At 40.6% G+C, this 14,418-nt stretch overlaps 1 protein-coding gene across 3 annotated transcripts in view; it reads left to right on the top strand.

Annotated features, from left to right (window-relative positions):
- The window catches only part of BRINP3 (BMP/retinoic acid inducible neural specific 3), a 231,283-nt gene that overhangs the window by 178,997 nt on the left and 37,868 nt on the right, over window positions 1-14,418 (top strand). For all 3 annotated transcript variants that reach the window (XM_068140505.1, XM_068140504.1, XM_068140506.1), the window contains exon 7: window positions 2,341-2,563. In XM_068140505.1, the coding sequence (XP_067996606.1) occupies window positions 2,341-2,563 (223 nt within the window). The remainder of the gene's footprint in view (window positions 1-2,340; window positions 2,564-14,418) is intronic.

Here is a 14,418-nt window from a genome sequence, read left to right as displayed (position 1 = left end):
AAGGGAAGAGGCAAAAGGTAAAAGACTGTGAATACTTGATGAAATAACAGAACAGTTCCTTTCTTCAGTCCCTTAATTTGTACCCAGGGAGAGCAGAGGAGCAGCCGTGCTGTCCTCAAGGTGGGAATAATGGGCAACTAATACCCAAAGAGGAAGACATGAGGAGAAAATGAATAACACGTTGCCAAGGAGCTCCCAGATGAATTATTAAACCCACTTTATTAAATATAAAATCATCATCTTTGCCCCTTGCCTTTCATTTTTTACCTTCCAGAAAACCTTTCAATGCCTTTTGTCTTCTGATGAATCTTCATCCATCACAGAAAATACTGTGCTAAAATAGGGCTGTTCTATTTCATTGTGGCCCTGTGTCCCTCAGGATGTGGATGAGGGTCACTCTAGCTCATTTAGAAGAGATCTTTCATCTCCACCCATAAAAAAAGGAACTATTTTTGTCTTCTTTGTGCAAAGATGTTGTTAAAAAAGCTAAAGTAAAGCTACAGCTAAACCCCAAAGACTTAATAACAATGATGGTAACGGAGCATTCTTTGATGTGAGCAGACATTTTCCCCAATCAACCCTCTCCCACGAGCAACCTAAAATTACAGTGATGTTAAATATTATGATTAACTCTAGTTTTGAGAGGGAGGCTACTTCACTCAGGCTGCTGAAGTGCAGACTACCCAAAAGGAGCATCTGGCAGGGTGAAAGCCAAACTGTGGGGGAAGTGACTTTGCTGCAGGAACAAGCTGAAAGAAAAAATGGATTGTGAAGGGTGGGAGGATAGCAGCAGGCAGGAGGGCAGACAGGGAAGCATGCTGATATATGGAAACAAGAAAGAAAAAGGATAAACTTGTGCATTCTATTGCCCTACTCATTTTCTCTATATTTTTATCCCCCAGCAATTAGAGCCCTTTTAAATGGAAGTTTAGTTAGGTTCAAAACTTATAAATCAACTTGTAAATTATTCTACTTATGCAAATACACTCACTGATTACTAAATTTCTGTTAATAAGATACAGTCTATGCATCTGAGCTATTGGAATAAATCACAAAGCACAGGATGTTCACAATAACAGCGATCCTGTGGCTTTAGAACTTTTTAGCACTTCAGAGATGGGGACATGAGTCAAAAAAGAAGTTAAAGGTTAAGGTTCTGAAGTCTTGAAGTAAAATTATCAAATGCTTTGAAATGTGAATTTTCAGTACTGAATATTTTTGGTAGTCTGATGAATAATTGTTTGCAACAGATGGAATAGTATGTCTAAACCAGAGCTGGCCTGGAAAATCACATCTACTTGCATTTCCTAAGTACTGGAATATACCACTTATAAAGAGTTTCCTCTTTTCTCCACATGAGCCAGTAGATATTGATCTTTAAATCACAGAATCAGAGAATTGCCAGGGTTAGAAGGGACCTCAAGTGTCATCTAGTTCCAACCACACTGCCATCAGCAGGGACACTTTCCAGTAGATCAGGTTTCCCCAGAACCACATCCAGCCTGGCCTTAAAAACTTCCAGGGATGGGGCTTCCACCACCTCCTTGGGCAACCTATTCCAATGTCTCACCACCCTCAAGGTGAAGAACTTCCTAACAGCTAATCTAAATCTCCTGTCCTCTAGTTTGGATCCATTCCTACTAGTCCTACCACTACCTGACATCCTAAAAAATCCCTCACCAGCTTTCTTGTAGCCCCCTTCAGCTACTGGAAGGCTACAATAAGGTCTCCTGGGAGCCTTCTCCAGGTTGAACAACCCCAACTCTCTCAGCCTGTCACAGTATCACAGTATCACAGTATCACTTAGGTTGGAAAGGACCTCGAGGATCATCGAGTTCAACCTATCAACACAGACCCCATGACTAGACCATGGCACCAAGTGCCATGTTCAATCTCCTCTTGAATGCCTCCAGGGTCAATGACTCATAAGGAGAGGAGCTTCAGCCCTCTGATCATCCTGATGGCCCTTCTCTGGACACATGTGCATCAATTCTCAGATCCTAAATTTCAAGGCAAGAAACTCTGATTTTTATTTGATCTTCCTAACATCCAGGTTGAGAAATAATGACAGTGCATGTATTTGGCTTAGCATCAATATAAAATGATAGAAGTATTGACTTGTGCTGGTTTTATTCTAATACTACCACTGAAAACATAGTTGCCTTTCTGCTTTTAAGAGTCAAAATATTCACTTACAGTTGTAGAGGCTCAAGTTTAAAAAAAAATAATAAATGAAAAGTTCAAGAAAAGAAATAATTAGAAGTTATTATTTTTTTCCCCTGCAATGACAGCCATAACTACAGCATTAAAGGTCATTCATTTTTATTTTTCTTGTTTCAGATGAATTCAAATTATTTATGAAAAGACTGCCCATGAATTATTTCCTGAACACATCTACAATAATGCACTTGTGGACAATGGATTCTAATTTCCAACGTCGCTATGAGCAACTGGAAAACAGCATGAAGCAACTCTTCCTCAAGGCACAGAAAACTGTGCACAAGCTCTTTGGCCTTAGTAAGAGATGCCATAAACAGCCACTCATCCGCATGCCAAGGCAGAGGTAAGGAAGTCCATGAAAGCCTGTGAAATTCAAACTGCTCTCTTGAAACTGGGATTTCCTTTAAGGGCATAGGTGTTGGAATGTCTGTGGCATATGGTGCACACACAGTACACAAACTTTGTATTTACAGGTCTTGAACAATCCCAGCTTTCAACATTGCTCCCAGCTTTCAATATTGCTTTTGCCTGTATACTGTGGGGAAGGTCAAAATAAAACCTGATTTGTCTATAACTGCATTATCTGAGGCAGCTGAAAGATAACATTCATCCTGTTTGGTCTGCTTTGGTTTTACAGAATCGCACCGTCAGTGGAACTTGTCCAAGTATAACTGTGCAAAAGAATGGTACATGAACCACTAGATACCTATTCTGAAGCAAACACAGCTAGCTTAAGAACTCATCAGGCCATTATACAATATATACTACATGTTATTGATTTCTTGTCTTGTTTGTCAGATATGAATTAGATGTGAAAGGATGCCTAAGGAGAGAAAACAGAAATGTTTTAGTACTTCCTAGAAACAAAGAGATCCTGAAAGCTGGCTAGTCAAATGTATGTTAAGACAAAGTGGTTCTAGTTGATTGCTGATCAAAAATTGCTTTGTTGAATTAGTGGAAAGGCATTAGAGTAAATCTGAAATGAATAAGCTTTTGAGGGCGCTATTCTGGGCTCAAGCATTGTGGGCCTAGGCCAGTGAGTCCTGCATTGAGCATGATTTAAAAGAACTCTAGTTTTTAGAGTTTCAGGAGGCAGCTATTATGGTTTACATGGCCCCCTTTTTTCTACACACAGTGATTTCCTTTGTGATCTGCTGGGTGAAACAAAAAATGTGGTTTTCATTTGTGGGGTCATATCTTAATTAGAAAATATTTCACTAAGAAAGGTCATATAGTCTCTGCAGAGCTTTGACATCATCTCTTGAGTTTTTTGGGCATGACCTGAATGAACATTCTGCCACAGAGATGATTCAACATGAAAGAGTTCAGCAGCAACCCAAAGCTTTTATCAAACAGACAAAACAGAATACAACCTCACTTTATTTTTCTCTCTACCAAATGTTTAAAGTAATTAGGTTTTCTAAAATAACTGCTATAGGGTTCTGGGGCAATCTTTGGTTGCCTTCAGTAATGGCAATGACAGAGTACAGATGAACTGAGATATAAAAAACAAAGATCAGCTGAAATGATTGATCAAAACATACCTTTCTTGTTATATGAAGGATATATATATATATATAAAATGTAGAACTTGTGAGCTCACACTTTATTCATTATTTAAATAATGCATTGCTATACATAGAAAACAAACACCCGTGGACAGGCTGGAGAGGGTCCAGAGAAAAGCCACAAAGCTGATCCAAGGGCTGGGAAGCCAACATGAAAGGAATGGTTGATAACTGTGATAGTTCAGCCTGGATAAAAGAAGGTTTAGGGGAGACCTTATCACCATATTTCAGTATTTAAAGGATGGACGCAGAGAATATAAAGATTTCCTATTTACAGGGAGTCCCATGGAAAAGTTGAGGGGGTAATGGGGAAAACTTACTCCTGGAGAGAATCTGATGACAGTAAAAGGGGAAATATTTCACAATAAGAACAATGATCTGCTGGAATAATCTCCTCAGGGAAGTGGTGGAGTCCCCAACATGGACACATTTAAAGTTCATCTGGACAGTGGATGGGACATCTTGTTCAGCCCGTGCTTTTGCCAGGAAAGGTTGGAGCAGATGACCCTTGATGTCTGTCCCAACCTGAGATTCTCTGATTCTGTAATAATAAATATTGTTAGCAATGAGTTCAGCAGTTTTACAGGGAGTTGCACTACACTCTCATCACAGTTTGATTTGGCAATGTGTCTCTAACAGAAGAATATCATAACTTGCTTCTAAGATAATTATGTCCTGGTTTAGTGACCACCATAAAATTTTTCCTAGTCAGTACAGAAGGAGATTGGATGTATGATGGCAGAATGATAATCAATAGATTTCTCAAAGATCAGTGCTAAAGGCAGGCTTGGGACTACTTAGCAAGTGGGATACATTTGCTAAAAGAGAACATTTTCAAAGGCTACATTCCATCTGAGTATCTAGGAAATTGCCTCCTGACATGAAGGCTTTTATGGCTGATAAGAAGAGCTTTAAACTGAGAAGTGAGAGGAAAAGGTCAAGAGAAACTGGTTTAATTTCCAACTTGGTTAAAAAAAAATAAATCTGGTAGACAAAGATACAACAATGGATAAAGGCATATCTAGGATAAAATGATGGACAGTGAGGGGGAAAAAACCCAAACCCACAGGTATTGATAGATTAGTAGTCAGGTATTTGTCATGATAGAAGTATAGCTAATCCAAACAAGGTACTGAAGTTGTGGGTTGTTTTTTTTTACTGCAGAACAGCTAACTGTAAATGCAGTGGAGAATGCATATCTGAGTAATGTAAGGGAGAAGCATGAATTACTGCTCACACTGTAAAAGCAGACATTTTAGCAGAAAATAAGTGGATACCAAGTACTAAAATTCCTTGTGTTTAAGAGAAGACGGAAATTAAAGCAAAAATCACAGCTCCATATGCCAGTGATATTCTGGACTCCAATGAAATAAGAAGGGGGAACTGGAACGAAATATAATCCTTTCCAAACAACTCCTTCAGATTGGTGTTTGGGTTCTGCTCTTGATAGGCAAGGATGAATTTTATTATAGAAAGAGGAATTAGAGAGAGTTAATGGAGACATAAATACTATTTTAAGTTGTATTTTTTGGGCACTTGTCATTTCAGATACAGATTACGGGAGTCAGCACTTCAGTTGCTAATAAAGGTCATGATGCTGGCAGTGAGTGAAAACAAAGGAACTCTTCTAATGATCAATTTTTACACTGTATTTCACAAGTCAATAGCAGATTTTGAAAAGAATATATCAGAAACAGAGAGCTGGGTTTCTCTTTTATGAGGCTGGGAGGTATGTCCTGGAAGCTTAATATAATTGATGAAAACTTGCTATGAGGGTGAGTTTTATAGGGATTTATCTATGTCGTCTGCCAGAAATGGCTTGGTCACACTTGAAGAAGCTCCTACATACGGTCAAGGTTATAATTAATTACTGGAAATACCTGTCTCTTTTCTTCAGCCTCAAAATTTTGTAGCTGAACATGAAACAAATTGTTGCTTGATTGTTTCAAACAGGATTCAATTAATCAGTTCAGCAGGATTGCTTGTAGCTTTCCCCATGTTTGCTGAAGAGCCAAGCCACTTAATAACCATAAGACCAAACTGCATTTCTATTTCAATGTTCTAATCCTTGAACCAAAGTACCCTTGAATCTTCTTCTAACAACATTGTTCACAGTAGAAAATGTGAACTTGCAAGTTAAAGAAACTGCATTCCCATGTCTTCTTTTCACACATATTTGCTACTCTTCAGCTAGGATAATGCATCCATAGTTTTCTTTCAGTCTGCACTAGCGATCAGAACAATGTCTTTTTTTTTTTGCTGCAGCACTCTTGTGTACACTGGGGATGGGAACAGGATTACTATTTTTATTTTATTCTGTTCATTGCAAACCTTTTCAAGTTCCAGATGTTCTTCCTAGATTTTAAGCTTTCTTTCATTAACATGAAACATGCCATTGTTCGTTTTGCTGAACATCAAATCGTGCCGAGAGATATCAAAAGTCCATAGATTTCCATTATTCACCCTTATGGTACTCCTGAACGTAACTTCTAACATTCATCTGAATTAATCAATACTCTCTCTGTAATAAGTGATGTGTTTACTGGTTGTCTGAGTTCAAAGAACAATACCATCTGAAAACTGAAGAGCAACAAGGAACACAGAAATTGCTATGCATCAATCTGTTCCCATGTTGTGTGTAGAGATGGAATGACAAAACATTCAATTTCAAGAGATAAAGAAAAAAAAAAAGATGAAAAAAATGTACTCTGAAAAAAAATTAACAACTTGAATGTTATGTGGAGCAATAACATTTGGTGGATCACATACAGGATCTCATCATGGTTAGGGTAGGAAGGGATTACTAGAGAACATCTATCTCAAACCCCCTGCTAAAGTAGGGTCACCCACAGCAGCTTGTCCAGGATCACAATGACCAGGTGGGTTTGGAATCTCTTCAGAGAAGGAAACTCCACAACCTCTCTGGGTTGTGGAGCAGCCTGCTCCAGGGTCCCAGCACCCTCACAGGAAAGAGATTTTGCCTCATGTTTAGGTGGAACTTTCTGTATTCCAGATTGTGCTCGTTATTACTTGTCTTGTTACTGGACTCTTCTGAGAAGAGTCTGGCCCCATCCTCTTGCCCTCCAATCTTTATCTATTGATCAGTATTGAGATGATCCCCACTCAGGCTGTTCTTCTCCATGCTAAAGGTTCCCAGGACTCGCAGCTTTTCCTCCTCACAGAGATACTACAAGATGAGCTACTGCCTCCCATGGATTTGAGGCTCTGTTGATTCAAAAATCTCAAGTGATTACATCTCTATTTTCCTCGTTTTCTCATGTTCTCATTGCATTGACACATTAGCTTTAAAATCATGCAGAATCCTGTACTCCTCATCCAGTGCACTTGGCCATAGTCCACCGCATGCAGCATTTGTTACTCCACTAGATGGCCAGCTCCTGCTGCAGTTCCCACGCAGGAAGGTTGCTGTACTAGTGGCACAATGCATCTTGCTCTGCGGGAATCAGTGGGTATTGGGAAATGTATACAGGAGGGTGTTGAAACATTGTTAGAACCACAGCACATTGTGCTTTCTAGGAATCAAGATGAGGTGCAAAACTTCATGATTTCACTTCTACAGCTACCTCAAAGGAGGATGGAACAAGGTGGGGAAAACCGTGGAGACTGCATTCCCATGCACAGGCTCAGTCACCTAATCAGTAACTTATTATGGAGTAGGTCACTGCAGAACTCATGCTAAAATGTTAGCTTTTCAGTCTTTCTCCTTGGGGAAAGGTGTCCCAATTCCAGGTGACAATGATAAGACAGATGAAGTTCTTTGAACCGCAGCTTACAGGGGGTAGGTCTCTTCTCACGTGCAACAAGTGACAGGGCGAGGGGAAGCATCCTCAGGTTGTGCTAGGAGAGGTTCAGGTTGGATATTAGGAAATATTTTCTGCCCAGAAAGGGTTCTCAGGCATTGGACCAGAATTCCCAGGTAGATGGTGCAGTCACCATCCCTAGTGACTCATAGCACATATTCCTGATTTAGGACCATGAGGCACAAGGGACAATCTTTGGAAGTAATTTCCATATGGTATATGTGCTCTGGTATATCTGCTCTGAGAAAAGGACTGACACAGTCATTTTGCTAGTCCAACAGCTCAATTTCAGCAGCATCTCTCTCAGATTAAGTGATAAAGTTATGCACTATCACAAGCAGCAAAGGTCAGGCTTCCTCACAGCTTAGGCTGAGTGTTGTGACTCACACTTGCACTGGAGGATGAGATCTGTGAGTGCGTAATGCAATGTTAACATCACCTTCACACTGAATCTTCTAATTTTTCAAAGACAAAAATAGGTGTAGGGAATAAAGAAATAGACATTTTGCTTAATACAGATGTCCATGTACAATCACAGAATCATTCAGGGTGGAAAAGACCCTTGAGATCATCAGGTCCAACCATTAACCCTACTCTAACAAGTTCACCACTACACCATATCACTAAGTACCACACCTAAATGACCTTTAAACACCTCCAGGAATGGTGACTCCTTCACCTCCCTGGGCAGCCTGTTCCAACGATTGATCACTCTTTCAGTGAAAAAAAAATTCCTTAATGTCCAGCCTAAACCTCCCCTGACATAGCTGAAGGCTGTTCCCTCTTGTTTTATCACTAATTACCTGAGAGGAAAGACCAGCACCTACTTCTCTATTATTCTTTGAGGCAGTTGCAGAGGGGCATAAGGCTTCCCCTGAGGCTCTTCTTCCGCAACCTAAACAGCCTCAGTTCCCTCAGCTGTGCTTTATCTCATTCATTCTCTAGGTCCTTCACCAGCTTAAGTTGCTCTTCTTTGCACTCACTCCAGCACCTCAGTTTCTTTCTTGCATTGAGGTGCCCAAAAATGAACCCAGTACTTGAGGTGTGGCCTCACCACTGTCCAGTACAGTGATACAATCACTTACCTACTCCTGAGAGTCACAATGTTGCTGATCCAAGCCAGAATGTGATTGGCTTTCTTTGCCACCTGGGCACACTGCCAACTCATGTTCAGCTGCTTGCCTTTTAGAATCCCCAGGTCCCTTTCTGCCAACTTTCCAGCCACACTTCCCCAGGCCTGCAGTGTTCATGGGGCTGTTGTATATGACTCTGTAGCTCAGGTATGACACTGGGAAGGGGTAAAACAGCAAGTACATGTGGTTATACATTTGTCACCCTGTTATGGGGAGGGAAAGTTTTGTTTCTCTTTTGGTTGACATGACAGTAGAGAGTTTTTCAGATGCAATGGCTGTATATTGAGAAACTGGAAAATGATAGGAACAGGAGACCTGATTCTACTCCTGGACTACTGTCAACAAAACACCTTAGAGCTACCCCCAGGGATGAGAGTAAGCAGGCACTCACAGCCACCCAGATTACTGAACCAAAAAAGGAGAAAACAAATATCTATGCTTCAGAGCATAAAAAAAATATGTATATATCTATATTTACATCTGTCTATATCTATCTATGTAAAAACTGTGCTGGCAAAGAAGGGGAATCTTCACTTTCCCAAATAGCTTTCAACAAGAATGGCAATAAATTCCTGTGGTTTGGTTTAATATCCAAACACTACCAATAGACATTGAAGAGAGGGAAAAGTTCTTCTTTTAGAAGTGCCAGTTCAGCACTTGATTTCATTCTTTTCTGTGTCATTCAGATTAGTTCTTGGCTACTGTTACCTGTTTGAGTGGATGCACTCAGTGCAGTATATTGCTATATGTACAAACCTTATTTGTATGCAGTTTAAATCACTTTGTAATGAAAAAGCATCACTTGAGGCCAAACTTAACCAGCACACATTGTGAGTTAATAAAGACATAAACAAAAATATTAAAAGGAGAAATAGAATGTAATCACAGCAATAAGCCAGTGGGAAAAAAAAATTACATCTCCTTTGGTATAGCAGTAAAATGGAAATCTGCTGCAACAAACTGCACTTGAAGATCTTGAGCAACTCAAGTAAGAAGTTTAATTTCAAAAGACCAAGGTACACAAAAGCGTATAATCTTGGATTAAAACCCCAGCACTTCAATTTTAGAAGAGACTAGATGCTTAGTGTTGCCATAGAATTTACAGTGATACAACCAACATCTAGTCTAGACAGATTTTTAAAGGATCTCATTCTGAAGGTGAATTTTCCGAAGGCAAATTTGCTGAAGGCAAATATGGACAAAACTACTTAATGCATTAAAAAAAAAAAAAAAATTAACATATAAAAATCCTCATTTCTGAGAGGAAAGCCATTCCCAGTAGCCTTGTGTTTGAAGCGTGCCCTTATTTTCATAAAGGAATTTTTTATTTAAGGAACATACTCTGAAGCTACTGCAGACTTCTAAGGAGTTCATCACCAGAGGCAGTGAACGTCTGCATCAAACGGAAGAGCTGCAGAAAGAATTCTGGGTTTCAAACTCAGAATTCATTCTGGAATTTCCCACAGAATGCACCACAGGCAGCTATAAAAGGAGGAAGAGCGATAAATTTACATTTTCTCATTTTTCTCTCCTTTCTGACTTCCACAGAGAAAAAAAATACACATACCCCAGGAGCTCCACAGGGTCTGATACCGTAACAACACTTCAGAGAAAAGACTTGTACTTTAGTTTTCTCTTCAATCCGTATATAGAACAGAGATTTAAGATAGCTGACTTTTGCTGAGGCATTGAAACCTGTTTTCTTCTGAGAGCTTCAGAGTGAAATGTGCAAAAAAAACAACCCCAAACAAACAACAAAACCCAAACCTAAAAGCCACTATAGTTTAATCCCATGCCCTCAGGAAGTCACATGGGATTACTTCCTTACATCCCAAAGTTGGTTATCAGCTACTTGAGATTGCTTTGCTATAATTTTAATTGATTCATGGGCACAAAATGACTATGGAATAAAGTCTTCTGCCAAGGAAGCCAAAAAGTTCCACACATGGAAGTTTCACAGTACATCACACAGAGGTTTCTCTTTCTAAAGCACATTTGTGGCATTGATTGCAAGAGAAGAAAATCTAATTATGCATCACTTAGCAGACTGCTAGAATGAAGGTTAACACTGAGTCTGGATAAATGGAAAGAGAGTGTGAGACAGCAAATGCTCAACTGAATGGACTGGGCCTAATGTATGCAATGATTGGTGCTAAACAAGCAATATCCTGTGTGCTTTTAGTACACTCTCTCCTTTTAACAGAGCACCATAAAATCATAGAATGGTTTAGGTTGGAAGGGACCTCCAAAGGTCATCTAGTGCAATCCCCCTGCAGTCAGCAATGACATCCTCCAAGAGCCTTGTTGAGCCTGACCTTGAATATCTCCAGGGATGGGGCCAACTACTTTCCTGGGCAGCCTGTTCCAGTGTTCCACCACCTTCATGGTGCAGACCTTGTTCCTAACATCCAGTTTAAATCTACTCTAAGTCAAACCATTGGCCTTCATCCTATCATTACAAGCCTTTGTAACCAGTCCCTCTCCAGCCTTCTTTTAGGCCCCCTTCGGGTACTGGAAGGCTGCTATTAGATGTCCCTGGAGCCTTCTCTTTTCCAGGCTGAACAACCCCAGCTCCCTCAGCCTGTCCTTGTAGAAGAGGTGCTTCAGCCCCCCAGTCATTTTTGTGTCACTCTTCTGGACCTGTTCCATCAGGCCCATGTCCTTCCTGTTTTGAGGGCTCCAGACCTGGACACACTCCTTCAGGTGCTCCTTCAGAGCAAACTGGCAGAATCATTTCTCTCAGTCTGATGGCCAAGTTTCTTCTGATGTAGCCCAGGATGTCCAGCTTCTCATCCACCAGTATCATAGAGATATTTCTAAAGAAAAATCATTCCAAGAAAGCACAAAGAAAAATTTATTGGATTGCACATCGTTTTGTATGACAAAAAAATACCAGAAACTTTTCTTCATCCGCTTCAATCAAGAGAGCACATGTGGGAGTTAAAAATAGATTTGCAAGTTTCAAATGTAAAGCAACGCCCCTCCGGTGGAAACTTTGATTTGATCCAACACACCAGGTGCACATCTGAAAGCTGCATGCCGTGGAAAAGGAAGATGATAAGATGAAAGTGTGTGAGATAAAACGAAGGTCAGTTTGGCAGTGGTTGCTTTACTAAAGCGAATAATAAGTCTGCATCTTTCCTCAAAGGAAACAGAATGATCCGCTTTGAGGTGATACCTTTAATTGGATTGGGGATTAGAGTTATTTAAAACTAACGTGACAGACATAAAAATATGATACACAGGCCTGCAAATAATAGGTCTGATAACAGTGACAAGCTAAGATAAACTCTTGTGGGCATGTGTTTTCACACATATTTTAACAGCTGTACGTTCATAGGGGCAGACTGCTCTTAGCATCTGTCCTTGTGATAAGTTTTCTCTCAAGGAGATGTGTTTTGCTGATGTTGTGGCACTTTGTTATGTGCTCATGGAGACTGTTCTTCACTTTGCACAGCGACATTTTTCCACACTCCCCACAAATACACTTTTTTTTTATGAACAGTAATATCTACCTGTATGTGTGTGAAGCATTTGACACAGTCCCATAGGAAAGCCTGGCAACTAAAATGCAAAAGTATGGACTTGACCACTGGCTGGCTATGGAATTGGTTGGATGGCCACACTCAGAGAGTTGCGACAACAGCTCAATGTCCCAATGGAGACCAGTGATGAGTGGCGTTCCTCAGGGGTTGGTACCAGGACCAGTGTTGTTTAACATCTTTTTCAGCAAGACAGACAGTGGTATTGAGGCACCCTGAGCAGGTTTGTGGATGGCACCAAGCTGTGTGGTCCTGTTGAAAGGCTAGAGGAAAGGGATGCCATCCAGAGGAACACAGACAGAGTTGAGAGGTGGGCCAAAGCCAATCTCATGAAGTTCAACAACACCAAGTGCAAGGTCCTGCACCTGGGTCAGGACAATCCCAAGCACAAATACAGCCCGGGCAGAGAATAGCTTAAGAACAGTCTCAAGAAGAAGTTTCAAGGGGTGACAGCTGATGACAAACTCAAAATGAGCTGGCAATGAACATTTGGAGCCCAGAAGGTAGCTGTGTGCTGGGCTGTATCAAAAGCATCATGAGCAGCAGAACAAGGTGGGCGAATAATGTGTGCAATTGTGGTGCCTACAAGAATATCAAACTGTTGGAATGGGTCCAGAGAAGGCCACAAAGATAATCAGTAGGCTGGAGAGCTTCTCTATGGGGCAGGCTGAGAGAACTAGGGCTGTTGAGCCTGGAGAAGAGAAGGCTTCAGGGAGTCTTTATAGCAGCCTGCCACTACCTGAAGGGAACTACAGGAAGGCTGCAGAGGGGCTGTTTAAAAGGCTTGGAGCGACAGGATAAGAGAGAATGGATTGAGGCTTGAGGAGGGGAGATTTAGACTGGAGATTAAGAAAAAATTCTTTGGAGTGAGGGTGGTCAAACACTGAAACAGGTTGTCCAGGGATGTTGTGGAGGTACTCGAGGCCAGACTGGACAGGACCTTGAGCATCTTGGTCCAGTGGGAGGAGTCCTTGCCCATGGCATGGGGATTGGAGATAGATAAGGTCCCTTCCAACCCAAAGTACTCTATGATTAGAATGAATTAATTTCACCACATAATGAAGTTCTGTGAAACAGATAGAAAGGTTACACTAGTGTCACAGAGCAGGACTATGTCTCTTCCATGCTCCTTAAAGACCATGAGTGCCATATATGGAATGAAGCTTACTTCTCTTATGACAGTGTTTTGTCCTTTTAAAACCACTTATCACTGCAACCGTACTCTAGTAATAATGCCTTAGCTGCTTTACACTTGGTTGCATGAGGCAAACTGTGAGAAACAGAAAATCATCTTAGCAGGAATCATCTGACATGAAAGGAGTTATACTGATACAGGATATGATACGAGATTAATTTAATACTGCAGGACACTGTATTACAACTTGTTCTGCGGTGCTGACTGTAATTACTGCAGTACTTGCAATTCTAAACTATAATTAGTGACTCACTAACCACTATTAGAGTAGTGCTGCACTGTCTATACTTTAAAAAGACAAAACAGGGGCATGAGGGGTGACTTCAGCCCATATATTTCCCATCTGGTATGTAACACTGCTGAATATTCAGACAACAGCTCAAAGGACACAGTATTCAGAAGGTGACACAAGGAAATTATTTCACTCAGCAGAATGACTGCTGTAGTGTCCATCTCTTTCCTGTGGGCTCTCTTCCAAGAGCAGTAGAGTCATAGGAATGGAAGTCTCCTATTCCTTTGGGTGATCATTTTCCTCTATACAGTCCAGTTCTGACTTCTCATCTAGAGTATGCTTTTTTTAATGCCATCACTCCTTGCACCACAGATTTCCCAACCACCTGCCGACCCCTCTTGCTGTTTCTAGCCCCGAAGTCCAAACTTCCACTTTTTCCCCCCCAGGCAAATATTATATTGCAATTGTCACTGTCAGCACCGAAGCCTGAAAAGATGAAGACAATAAAACACAGACAGCTTAAAATAGTATTTTATTTCATAGATATGTGGTATTAAAAACAGAAATGTGCTGATTAAGAACAAGTTGCATCAGAATTTTGTCTACAAATATAAGAGTATTCAGCACATTTGAATGTTCATTGAAGATCTACAATAGTGAGGAGCTTGCTTTTGGCCTTTTAGTTTTTACTGTGACCAAACCTCTGT

Source organism: Melanerpes formicivorus, unplaced genomic scaffold (assembly GCF_026170545.1).
Source record: "Melanerpes formicivorus ecotype bairdi unplaced genomic scaffold, bMelFor1.0.p_v2 SCAF_7, whole genome shotgun sequence".
Classification (NCBI taxonomy): domain Eukaryota; kingdom Metazoa; phylum Chordata; class Aves; order Piciformes; family Picidae; genus Melanerpes; species Melanerpes formicivorus.
This window is presented reverse-complemented; position numbering and strand designations above follow the sequence as displayed.